Raw genomic sequence first — 12,500 nt, 5'->3', positions numbered from 1 at the left:
TCATTCAGTAACAGGAAATGTGGTAGACACGGAATCATCTGTTGAGTTTTGGCGATGGAAATACTGCAGGGAGTTTGGAAACAACACTCAAGGCCGCGCGCGGTTGTGGGATACGGCGTTAAAATTTTTCTTCCCAGTCCTCCAAATTACGTCATCAGATCACCTGGAGGATAGATGTATGAACTGACATCAATTTGTTAATTCGAGCGGCAAAGCCGCGAGAAGGCTGGAGCGGTGGAAAGTGAGCTTTCTTGCGGCTTCGCCGAAGGAAATCTCTTTCGCTCTGCAACAAAAAAACCGCCAGGTACGGAGGCTATATAATCACAGTAATGACCCCTTCGGTCCCATAAAAAGAACCTTTACGGTTATTCATTTCTCGAGTCCACTAGGTAATGTTCTTTTCCTGATAGTAGAAGATCCGTCAACGGTATGGAGCAACGACCACACACACGTATGTTGCTCTGTTAAATAGATGGTATTTCATCAATATGTTAGATATTCTAAGAGTAAAGGCTGAAAATTGAGCAAATTTTCAGACCATAAATAATGTAAACTATGGGGTTAGCTTTGAACTGGCAGGGTATTCTGCAGTTCAGCCAAGGAGTAACTGCAGTTTTCAAGGCGTTAAACCGAAACGAAACTATATATAAGATTTCAAAACTTTACGACCAATACAACGTCATGCTCAATAACCTTCCCAAACTACAAACAAACTTCAAACTGCAAAACAAAAAAACCTGTCCTCCTGTCCACTGGGCTCCATTTCCAGACGTTTTGGGAGTGCAGTTAACATCCTCCGCCCGTCGCAATTGTATTTTACATTTCTAATTGGCTGGACCAGTGATCCAGCAGTGGTGTGGAGGAACGAAGGCGCACACAACGGCTGGTCAATCGAGCCTACCAGCCCACAGAGGGGCAGATGGGCTCCTGGAGGGGCTATGGTCTCCTCTGGGCGCGGTGGAAAGAATTACCACAGGCAGTCCAGCCACGGTTGGGTAAAAATTAGAAGGACCCGATAAGGGGCTCAAAATTTCCAATCAAAAATGCCGTACTTTATTGTCCAGGTTATGTAGCAGTTCTCGTAGCCTGGTATTGTTAGGTATTGTAGGTAGCTTCTATTGTTTTTAAGTCTAAGTCATTGTTTCAATTGTTTAGTCTTTTGTTTTCCGCTAGGTTAACGAGCCAATCACATTGTACGTTACGCGTGCTGCTACATCACTGTAATGTCCTGGTGACTTACTCACTTTCTGTGCGGTTATTTGCCTGATTTTAAGCGATTTCTTCCTGAGTGATGATAACTCGGGATGTTAATCACGCTAAGTATTTTAAATATTTTGGAGTGACGTTTTTTTTTTTACGTTGCCGTGATGAAAATTGCGTGATGAAGCGTGACATGCAAATCAAAGTGAGCAGTTTTCTCCTTCAAACATGGTTGTCACCCATTCTGAAATTCTTTTGTCGAAGTGTGCTCTGTTTCGTGAACAAGGTGAATTCATCGACGTTCGCCTAAAAGTTTGTGACGACGAGTTTCCAGCCCATCGTATTGTACTCGCTGCAAATAGTGATTATTTCCACGCCATGTTTGCTCACGGAATGAAGGAATCTAACCAGGAAGTCATTGAACTCAAAGATGAGAACATTTCTGCAGCTGCTGTGAAGATTGTAATGGATACCATTTACAGTGGAGAGCTCAATGTTAATGATGAAAACGTGTTTGAAGTTTTACCTGCTGCTGATCATCTACAAGTTACAAGTGTGGTCCGACAGTGCTGTGATTTCCTCCAAACCGAATTTGCTGAACGGAAGTCTGATGTCTCAACATACTGTCGCATTTCTATGATAGCTGATCGACACGGACTGAACGAATTGCTAGAGGCTAGCAAATGTAAGATGGCCTCCATGTACAAGGACATTTGTGAAAGTGAAGAATTCTTGTCCCATATTGATGCAGATCAGCTGTTGAGTCTTCTCAGTCGCGACGACCTCAACGCTCCTACAGAGAACTTCGTTTTCAAATCGGTGATGCAGTGGATCAAGTACAAGAAGGAAGAAAGAATGGGTGTGGCGGCTAAGGTTATCGGTGCTGTTCGTTTGGGGCTGGTGGACATCAGGAATGTAATCACAGAACTAAACGCCGAAGAGATGAAGCAACTGCCGGAAATTAAAACCCTTCTCCTGCAATCCCTGTTGTACAGCTATATTCCCTCCAGCTCCACCTTCAGCGAGGAGAAAGCTAAACTACGGTCCTCTGGCACTGTAAGAGTAATTTTCTTCTTGTCTTTCCCTTTTTGTTGACAATTTATGTGTTGGTCAAATGGAAGCTTCAACATCACCCCCTCCTCCCCGGGCAAGCCCCTGGGCATTTGACTTTTTTAAAAATAATTTTTCAAATTCCCCTCTCCCTGAGCCAAAAATCCGTTCAAATGCCTCATCATAGGTCCATTTTTGAGGTGACCAAATGCCCCCACCCCCACCCCAGGGAAAGTTACCAGACAGCAAATGATTCGCATCTAATACAATAAAAACTGAGAAAACACTGTGGATGTGTTTAATATGAACAAAACTCTTGAGCAAAGTGGCATGCAACATATGAAACTTTCTAACATTCCACCTATTTTGATTACTACATTTCCACCCATTCAATGACATAATCATTGCACATGTTTAAAATTTTTATTAATTAAACATTACCTGCGGCCAGTCAAAGAAATTGACCTCTCAATTGAGCTTAATTGAAACAAATCACCAGTATTGTATTTTATTGTCAGCACAACTTATTATACTGTATTCATTTATTCAACGTAAATTAAAAAGCAATTGATAGCTTCATGGGAGGCGCGATGGCCTCATGGTTAGAGTGCTCGACTCCAGATCGAGTTGTCCGGGTTCGGATCCTGGCAGGGGACATTGTGTTGTGTTCTTGGGCAAGACACTTTACTCTCACGGTGCCTCTCTCCACCCAGGTGTATACCGGTAAATGGGTACCGGTGATTAATGCTGGGGGTAACGCTGCGATGGACTAGCATTCCATCCAGGGGGAGTAGAAATACTCCTAGTCGCTTCATGCGAAGCGACTGGAGATAAGTGCCAGCCTGATGGGCCTTCTGGCTTGTAAGCAGGGACTTTACTCTTATTGATAGCTTCAAATACAGCACAAAGCTTGTGTAGACCTTTTCTTTGTAACCAATTGGCAAAGGTTTCAAATGCCTAGGGGTGGATGTTGAAGCTTCAATTTGACAGATACATTATAGGGTGTCAGTTTCACCAGAACATAAACTTTTGCTTTATAGAGTTTTTAAAGGGAATCAGCACTTCATAAACCTTTTAATGGTTGATTCTGTTTTTGTAAAAGAAACATATCTGTTCATTAGTGATAAAGGTCAGCATATCCTTGGGTATAATGAACTTTAGTCACAGCTCTATTTTAGCACTGGTGCACTTATTGGAGACACTGTAGAAATCAAATCAAATTATAATAGTAATTATTATTATCAAATCGTAGGTTGGTTTTTGAGGAGAGGGGAAACGGGAGTACCCAGAGAAAACCTGTTGGAGCAGAGTAGAGAACCAACAAACTCAAACCACATTTGTTGCAAGTTTGGGAGTCAAACCTGGTGGGAGGCTATTGCTCTCATCAATGCACCATCCCTGTTCCAGATATTTGACAATCATGTTTCCATGGAGGGTTGAGTTATATCATTTCCCTAGCCAAACGCGAGCCAGAGTCAACCACAAGCCACAAGCCAACCTCAAGCCAACCTTGAGTCAAACCCAAATGTTGGTAATTTTTCCATTTTTGAATTTCATGGCCACAGAAAAGCAGTTAAAAGCTTGTAGAAATAATTTGCCATGAAATATTTCTACTTTCCCAATGTCCCAAATGTAATTATCTGCTTCGTGACCAAGGAAAAATGTTCTTTGAAATAATGAGCTTGCGTCACAAGCTTTTGTCGCACCTGCTTCTTGCGAACAACGGATCATGAAATTTCCAAACTTATGTAACGAAGAAGCACTGTAAAAATAGTAAAAATAGCAATTTGGCCGCGGAGAGAATGGGTTGGGATCTAATATTTCTTGTATGGGTTCACTGTGTATGAATCGAGTGGAACGAAATGCTATAAATATTTTTATTCCAAATCAATTTTCACAGTGTGTCGTTGAAATGGAACTTCTGCATCAGTTGTGTGTGTGTTTCAACGGTATCCATACTGGTAAATCTCTACGGGGGAAAACTTTAAGGGAAATTGACTAAGTTTCGTTTTCTAACTCGCGTTCTATAAGGACGATGTTCGTAATAACTCTAGGGAGCCACCTTAAGCTTAACTCTTGCAATCGGTATTGAAAAAATAATGACATATTGTTCAAAACTGGTGAGTATATTTCTACAAACTTTTTAATGCGTTTCTGGGCCATGAAACTCAAAAATGAAAAAAATGAAAACATTTGGGCTTGACTCGAGGTTGGCTCGTGGCTCGTGGTTGACTCGGGCTCGCGTTTGGCTAGGGAAATGGTATAACTGAACTCTGGAGAGTTAGGGAATTAGGCCATGTTTCATGTTGTGTTGGGGGTGTTTACAGTCATGACAGCTGGAAGTACTGATTTAAGACCACTTTTGGGATGCCCTCAGTCTCACAGTCACTAGTATAGTGCTAAATTTTGTTGGCGTTCTCAGTAGTAATATTTGTATGGTGAACTGTGATGTGTTTATTACTCTTACAGGCTCTTGTTGCTGTTCTTCCTGAAAAACAAATGCAGTGCTTTGATGTGGAATCAAAATCGTGGAAACCATTGAAATCCCATGAACCAGCAACTAAAGTAACTAGCTGCAATTGTGCAGAGGTTGTTGGTAGCAAGGTATTTGTTGCCGGTGGTTCTACGGTCTTTCATTGTTATGACATTGAAAGAAATGTTTGGAAAGAGAAGGAAACGGATTCAAATGCAGTAACCACTTGCCGTTACATATGCAAAGTAGGTGACTACATTTATCCTATCACCCTTGAGTGTACACCACATAGATATTGTCTCTCTGAGGATCAGTGGCAAGAATATGCTGGAAAAACTGTATTTCGTTCAATTTGTAACAAGTACTCTGGAGCAACAGTACATCGCTCAAAAGTGTACGTCCTTTATGGGACAAGATCAGCACATACCATGTATAGTGCTCGTTTGTGTTCCTTTGATCCTGTGAGCAACGAATGGGAAGAAAAATCGTCAACTTGCCAGCCTCATTTTGAGTCCAGCCTCTTGGTAGTCAATGATAAAATGTATGTTGCTGGCGGTTATAGTGCAGTTGATGCGTATAATAATTACGACACTCGAGGAGGCCAAGCTCCTGTTGAGGTTTATGATGAACAAAAGAACACGTGGTCAATTGTTGAGCAGAAACGTATTCCCTCAAACAATCTTAATGCAGTGGAAATAGAGGGAAGGGTTTATTTTATCATTAACAAATTTCCATTTGACAGTGGAATAAGGATTCCACCTGGGCAGGTGTCTCCAGTTTGTCTAGATGGCTGGAAAAATTTGGCAAGCATTCCCAACAATGCAGTACTCTGTTATCTACCTATGAAGAAGGGAACTTGAAAAGCAAGCAACTGTGTGTTGTAATCACTCCCTTTCCATGTGTTCCACTTGGTTAATCAGGGTCCCAAAGGGGTTTAGGGCTCCAGGGCTCCGGGCCAAAAACATCGGGGCTCCAGGGCTCCAGGGCTCCATAGCAGCTACTTTCAGGGCTCCGGGCTCCACAGATAGAAACGATCAGGGCTCCAGGCGGAGAAATGATCGGGCTCCGGGCTCCACAGCAAAAAAATCCAGGGCTTCAGGGACCCCCCCCCCCCCCCCCCTTCCTTTGGAACCCTGGTTAATAGTCAAGGGATTCAACATATTTCAACAAATTCGACTTTGAAAAACAAAGCTGACAAAACGAGGAGAATTTAAATGTTTGCTGTCACTTAAATTCTCTATGCAGGTGATAACTATAATCCAACATTCTTAGTGTAAGACAAATCGCAAATTTTCAGGAAAATATTTTTGCACATTTTTACAGAGCGGAGCTGCTGATTTCTTCTATTATAAATATACTTTTTCCTAACATATGACAACATAACATACACTTTATTTCAACTCGAATTATCAGAGTAGCTTTATTGAGCTAATATCTTCAGGAAAGAAAATTAACAAATCAATTAAAATATTACGTAGTTAGTATATGTAATCGCATGGGCCCCAGGACAATTAAGGTTTAAAGGGAAACTGTCACGAGAAGCGCATGCGCTAGCGTCTTGTGAAAACTTGAAAAGTGTTAGGTTAACTTTTTTCAAGTTGAATCGACAAATTCAAAATGGTGTCCACTGGGGAGGGCCATGGTGGACAAAGGAGAAACTCCGGCGAATATACGTGACTCACGCGTGAATCCATGATGACGGCAGGAACGCATGACCCGGAGCCTACAACTCTACTGTGTTCGTGTAACGGGGTTTTCACAGACCGATTTATTTTTAGATTGAATTTCCCGCGAATGAGACTCCCACAGGAGCCCGATGACCAATTACAAGAAATGAAGCTGACGTCATAGGGTCACCGAACCGGAACTGCCTTTGTTTTTTTGACCTAATTCGCGGGAAGGGCTAGTCTAAAAATAAACCTACTTGTGAAAACACCGTTTCACCGCTTCGTCTATGAGTGCCTTCAGCCGCTACCACCTGAATATAACAAACCTCCATTTTAATTATAGTTAAGAGATTCAAAAGGGTAAGCAGTAAATGCATACTTTTTAGAAACAGGTTTTCCCCGCGAGAAGTATCGTACTTCCCTTGACACTGCGATATCTTCGTTTTGACTGGCTTTTACAACAGTGAGCGTGCTGAATCTCCCAAGGGAGGCGTTCTATAAATAAATCTGCACGGGAAAGGTTTGACTCCAAGGCCAAGTATAGGAGATAGAAGCTCCCCTTGATGAGCTCCTGGGATAAGTTAACGTTTCTTTTCCACGGACAAATTACTATATCATAATACAGCTTCAGGTATAGCTGTGCTATTGTCTGGAACAGCTTAGCGCTCGAGGCTTGGCAGGCAGACTCCCTTGTGCCTTTAAATGATGGGGGCAAATCTGTATTTAAAGTGATAGCCTTTTAGGCAAAAAAGGAACTTTTTTCTGCTTGTTTGCTCCTAGTACCTGTGCTACTTGTCGTTAAAATAAATCAAGTGGTAACGTAATAATAATGAACTTTGATAAGGGACTGTACCTACTATGGTTATTGTGCATACGTTCTGCACATCTCGAGATACTCGAATTTCCTATTGGTGGTGCTTATTAATACAGGGATATTATTGTGCAGTTCAAAACTATGCGGAAACATTAGAACTTGGCATGTGCTCTTGGAATCCAAAAAGAAAAATGGGGGTAACCATGCATTTTTCAAAGATAATTAAGCTTCAATTGGGAAAAGAATGCCTACATTGCTTTGTATTTTAGAGCTTTTTACAAATATTGTTGATTAATTATCTTCGAAAAATGCGTGGTTACGCCGAATTTTCTTCTTTGATTTCCATAACATTTGTTAAGATCTGCATTTCCCGCATATTCAGTAAACCGCGCAAAAATACCTTTAAATTAGTAGGCACCTTCCTTAAGTGTCAACTGTGTTTAGCGCTGAGGCACTATTTGGGAACTCTCTACAGAAATCAAATCAAATGCACAACTAATATCAAATGACAGAGATTACCCGGAGTACCCGGAGAAAAACCTCTGGAAGCAGAGTAGAGAACCAACCAACTAAACAGCCAACTGTGGAACATTTAATGGAACCCCGGGCCACATTTGTGGGAGGCCAGTGTTCTCCACATTGTGCCATCAGGGGTACCCAACGGAGGCGTTCTGCAAAATATGTGTTCTGCTGGTGTGTATCTGCTGGCTGGAAAAAGAAGTATTGGGAAGTTGGTGGGAAAATGATTTTTGTTGTGCTGGCAAATTGTTTTCAATCTGCTAGCGCTGCCGCCTCTCCTGGGAGAAATAATTTTGTTTTGAGGGCTATTTGTATTCAATGTACCCTTCGCTTCTGCCCTTCCCCTTTTCGTATTAGGTGAGAGAACTTAAGGGGATTTTTTAAATTTCCAAAAAATACTAGGTCAGCGAATTGATTTTCAAGATATTTTCCAAAACCTCAGTGATTTTTAGAGGGTATTAAGTGGTGTACCGTTGCCATGACAATAGTTAGAGTGCTGACAACTTTAAAAAAGTGTCTGACCGTAGTATTAGACATGTTTGAAAACGTTTCCACATTGAAAGGATTAAAAGTGTTGTGATCCTTATCAATTTGGAAATAATTGGAGTTGTTAGTATTTAGGTTTATAACTTCTGATCAGCTATTCCAACGCGTTCAAGTTAATGACAAACAAATGAAAGGTTATTCTAGGATAAGGAATAGTGACGAAAGTCAGACAGTAGGAGATCTGATGATTGTGTTTACCAAAGGGTGACAAGCGACAACTTGTGGATTAAGTTCAGCGTAAGTTTAAAAGACCAGAGACTACTTTTTTACCTTTTTACGTCTCGTCTCACTGGTTGTGTTCATTCAGTTCCATGTCCTTTTACCAACCTGGGGCCAGTTGGTCGAAACCTGGTTAGCGCTAACCGTTGGTTAAGAGATATCAAAACTTATAGGTTTCCATGGTATTTAACGCTGGTTAGCGCTAACCATGCTTCGAGCAACCCGGGCCTGCTTGTGAAACCAAATTGTAGTATTTCTATTTTTGGGCCAATAATAATTTTTGTTCGGGGTGAAAATAAAGATAATTAATTTCGAGCGACACCACAGCACGCCATCCGATCGCCTCGTGTTCTCGTGTCCGCCATCTTGAAAGTAGTTAAACCGCTGACAAATGCATCGATATGCTCAACAATTTCTAACGGTGCCCTCCCAAAAAAATTGTGGTACCCCAAATAAAAAAAATTTTGTCGTGTGAACGGGCAATGAGTGGACCGAAAATATAGGCACGGGTGCCAAATCGGAGGGGTGCCGTGCCCAAAATGTTTGTCGTGTAAACCGGGCTTTAGGCTGAGACACTGATGATTAGGGGGAGTTAAATCACATTCACCTAAACAGCAAAAGGGGCCAAACTAATTGGAGAACGTCCCTTGTGATATTGTTAAAAATCGTTTAGTAATCCGTGCTGTTTGTGAAATCTAATATCAAAAGTTCAAGAAAACGATTTGCGTGAAAAAGGCGAGATCGTGCAACATATCAGGTGTTTTGACACTTTTTTGGTACGCATAGAAGAAGGAGAGAAATCAGGCCGAGGCGGAAACTGTTATCAAGTTCGTCTTTCTTTAACGTTTTGGGACGACCGGCCCCAAGATTATTTCCTAGACTTTGCAGTTAACCCGAGTTCCAAATGCCTTAATAAATCCTACTGTAGCTCTTTGCCGGCAACAAACTTTTAGTACAATGAGACACAAGTGAACAAAGTTTTTCACACATTCTCATTGGTTATATACAATACAGTAGTCTTTATTTACCAAGGGTGATACATTCACCTTTAACATTTTTCTAACATGAAAGAAATCCAAATCTATTTATGAAGTGCGGGTTATAGACGAAAGAGGGAAATGATCCTCACACCTCTGTGGACAATTTGAGCAATTGTCTCGAACCCATGACTTCCGTGATGCGGGTGCAATGCTCAACCAACCTAATCTATAAAGTCACACGGTTGGGGGCAGATCATGTGTTCCCGTGAAAGGATTTGATGAATGAAATGCATATATCTTTTTTTAACATGTGGTCCTTGAACAGCACCACAGCAGATGTAATCAGATATGAGTCGATTTTGAAGACAGAGGATCCAAAACCGGAATACCCGGCGAACAACACTCCTGCCAGGTTGAGATCGACTGTAACTCATCCCACATACAATCACTGAGGTGGATGCCATGGTTCATGACCATTGCGCCAGCCTGACTTCCCAGGAGTTATCAGGAGATGATTAGAACTTCGAGCAGCCGAAGACTTAATCGCAATCGTTAGGCAAAGCAGGTTTCTTTTTAATTATTATTGAGTTTCTATGATGTAAACTTGAACAAGTAATCGCTTGAAAGTCGATAAAAAGGTGGATAGTTACCGATCCGCAAATAACATTCATTTCTCTTTTGATTAACTATACTGGATAACCACATACTAAAAGAGTATATGCTGTAAATATGGTAAATTTCCAGACCAATAAATAATTATCGTGCGAAGGAAGGTTCCCGCATTTTCGTTCAACGTAGGGATCAAGAACATTTTACCATTGTCACTTTGATAATTTTTCAAAACTCTACAACGTTATTGCCTCAGTGAAAATTCAAGGTCCTGCTTTGTCTAGTACTCGTTTTAACTTTCATAGTGAACACGATTCAACCCTGATCCACCATATGCTGCTGGATAGCCTAAAAAAAAAGCCCCCGCTCTGCCCCTCTTTTTTGTCACCCTCAGAACTGGTAATAGTGAGCGTACTAACGATTTTTTAAATTTTTTTTATATGTACCTCAAAAAGTTTTTAGTGTCAGTCTTCAGTTAGGATATCTATATAAGGAGACACCTTGGTCGATTAACCTGATCTCCTTGCACGATTAAACAACAATCTTGGTTTAAAATGAACATGTGTTAGACCATCATACACTCTCCTCTCCCCTCGGGGCACAAGAACAATGTTATGTCACACGAGTGATCATGAACTATACACAACGATAACGACCGAGACACGCGAGGGAAGGGCGCCTGTTGTAAGATCCCGAGGTTTCATCTGTTTTTTTTGTTGTTGTTGTTGTTTTTTTCGAAAACCTCTTTTGAATGGAAATTTTTCATTTAAGGACGTTCGCGCCAATTGTTTCTGCGCATCCTTACTGCGCACGCAAATGCACACGCCACGTCATACACGAGCGCGCGCGCTAAGTAATAAAATGAGAACTGATAGGGCAAAAGGCCATTGCTATTTAACAGTCTTGGACGTTCGGTGACCCCTATTTTTCTTTCCAGAAACGGAATTTATTTACAATTATCTCCACGTTGTCCAAAAATGAACAAAAAATCAATGTGGGAAGTTCAAAAAATTTCAAGATTTCTGCTCACGGGACATCAAATCCTGCCATCTTGCGGCTGCAAGGCGCGTGAAACTGTGGTCGCTAAATGCGAACTTGATCTTTAAGGGAACCTCACCAGTTGACTAAATTCACTTAATTAATCCACTTAAACAATATTTGGCACAGAAGATTTCACTTCAAAGATTTAATTGCAATATATTTGGGTTTACAGACACTGGCCTTATTCGATAACGAAGCCCGATTTTGTCACATTTTGGGTGTTTTTCCGGACATGTTCTCTCCAAAACGAAGTCGGTGACCCCCCATTTTTTTTACATTTTTGACATAACTAACTCATCATCTTACAGTGGTAAAAGTTTCAGAAGAAAATCAATGTTGAAAAAATTTCGCGCGAACGTCCTTAAAGAAACTGAAAATTCTTGTGCCACCCCTCGCGGACTTATTTTGAGTAGAAGATCACCTTAACCCGAAAGTAACGATCTTTTGGTGATCCCGGGCTCCTAAGAGCTGGATTGTTCAAAGGCAATTTCAGGTAATTCACGGAAAAGGGCAGTCATTTTGGCAAGATTTTACAATGACGTGAGTCATAAATGAAATGTTATATCCATACAACTTTATGCCCCCGCCCACTCCGGTGCCCGCCAGGAGGCCATACGTTCCTCCAGCACACAGGAGACGGTATATACTTACCAGAAGGTAGATACTTACCAGGACAGGATTCCATTTTGATTGCTCGCAATCCCTTCTGAGTCAGTCGACCCGTCCGCTTTGGTCACGCAAGCGAGCCGAGTATAGCGAGACTCGGTTGGCTGGCGTGACGAAAGCAGGCGGTTCGACTCCATATTGCGTGACAGTAAAAAAATCTGAAAGTAGTCTCGTGATCCATTTCAGAAGTACTCTTCTCTCCTACTGCACTTCAAACATGGTCGTCGCTCATTCTGAAATTCTGCTGTCTAAGTGTGCACTGTTTCGTGAGCAAGGGGAATTCATTGATGTTCGTTTAAAAGTTGGTGACGACGAGTTTCCAGCTCATCGTATTGTACTCGCTGCGAATAGCGACTATTTCCACGCCATGTTTGCTCACGGAATGAAGGAATCAAACCAAGAAGTGATTGAGCTCAAAGATGAGAACATTTCTGCTGCAGCTTTGAAGATTGTCATGGATGCCATCTACAGTGGAGTGATCAGTATTAATGATAAAAACGTGTTTGAAGTTTTACCTGCTGCTGATCATCTGCAAGTTACAAGTGTTATCCAACAGTGCTGTGATTATCTTCAGACGGAATTTGTTCATCAGAAGTTTGATTTGCAAACTTACTGCCGCATCTGCAGGATAGGCGATCGGCACTGTCTGAACGACTTGAAAGAGGCTACGCAACGTGAAATGGCCTCTATTTACAAGGAAATTTGTGAAAGTGAAG

General features: G+C 41.5%; 2 protein-coding genes across 2 annotated transcripts in view; both read left to right on the top strand.

Moving 5' to 3' along the window:
- The first annotated feature begins 1,027 nt into the window (after positions 1-1,027).
- On the top strand, positions 1,028-5,857 carry LOC138038628 (kelch-like protein 28). The gene is made up of 2 exons (XM_068884616.1): positions 1,028-2,256; positions 4,720-5,857. The coding sequence occupies exons 1-2, from the start codon at positions 1,429-1,431 to the stop codon at positions 5,581-5,583; spliced, it is 1,692 nt and encodes a 563-aa protein (XP_068740717.1). The 5' UTR covers positions 1,028-1,428; the 3' UTR covers positions 5,584-5,857.
- A 6,108-nt stretch (positions 5,858-11,965) lies between these two features.
- Positions 11,966-12,500, top strand: part of LOC138038624 (kelch-like protein diablo) — a 13,322-nt gene continuing 12,787 nt past the window's right edge. The window contains exon 1 of the mRNA XM_068884611.1: positions 11,966-12,500. This exon is cut by the window's right edge and continues 329 nt beyond it. Within this exon, the coding sequence (XP_068740712.1) occupies positions 12,002-12,500 (499 nt within the window). The 5' untranslated portion in view covers positions 11,966-12,001.

This window comes from Montipora capricornis, chromosome 2, assembly GCF_036669925.1.
Source record: "Montipora capricornis isolate CH-2021 chromosome 2, ASM3666992v2, whole genome shotgun sequence".
Lineage (NCBI taxonomy): Eukaryota > Metazoa > Cnidaria > Anthozoa > Scleractinia > Acroporidae > Montipora > Montipora capricornis.
The sequence above is the reverse complement of the archived record's forward strand: the minus strand, read 5'-3'. Positions and strand labels throughout refer to the sequence as shown.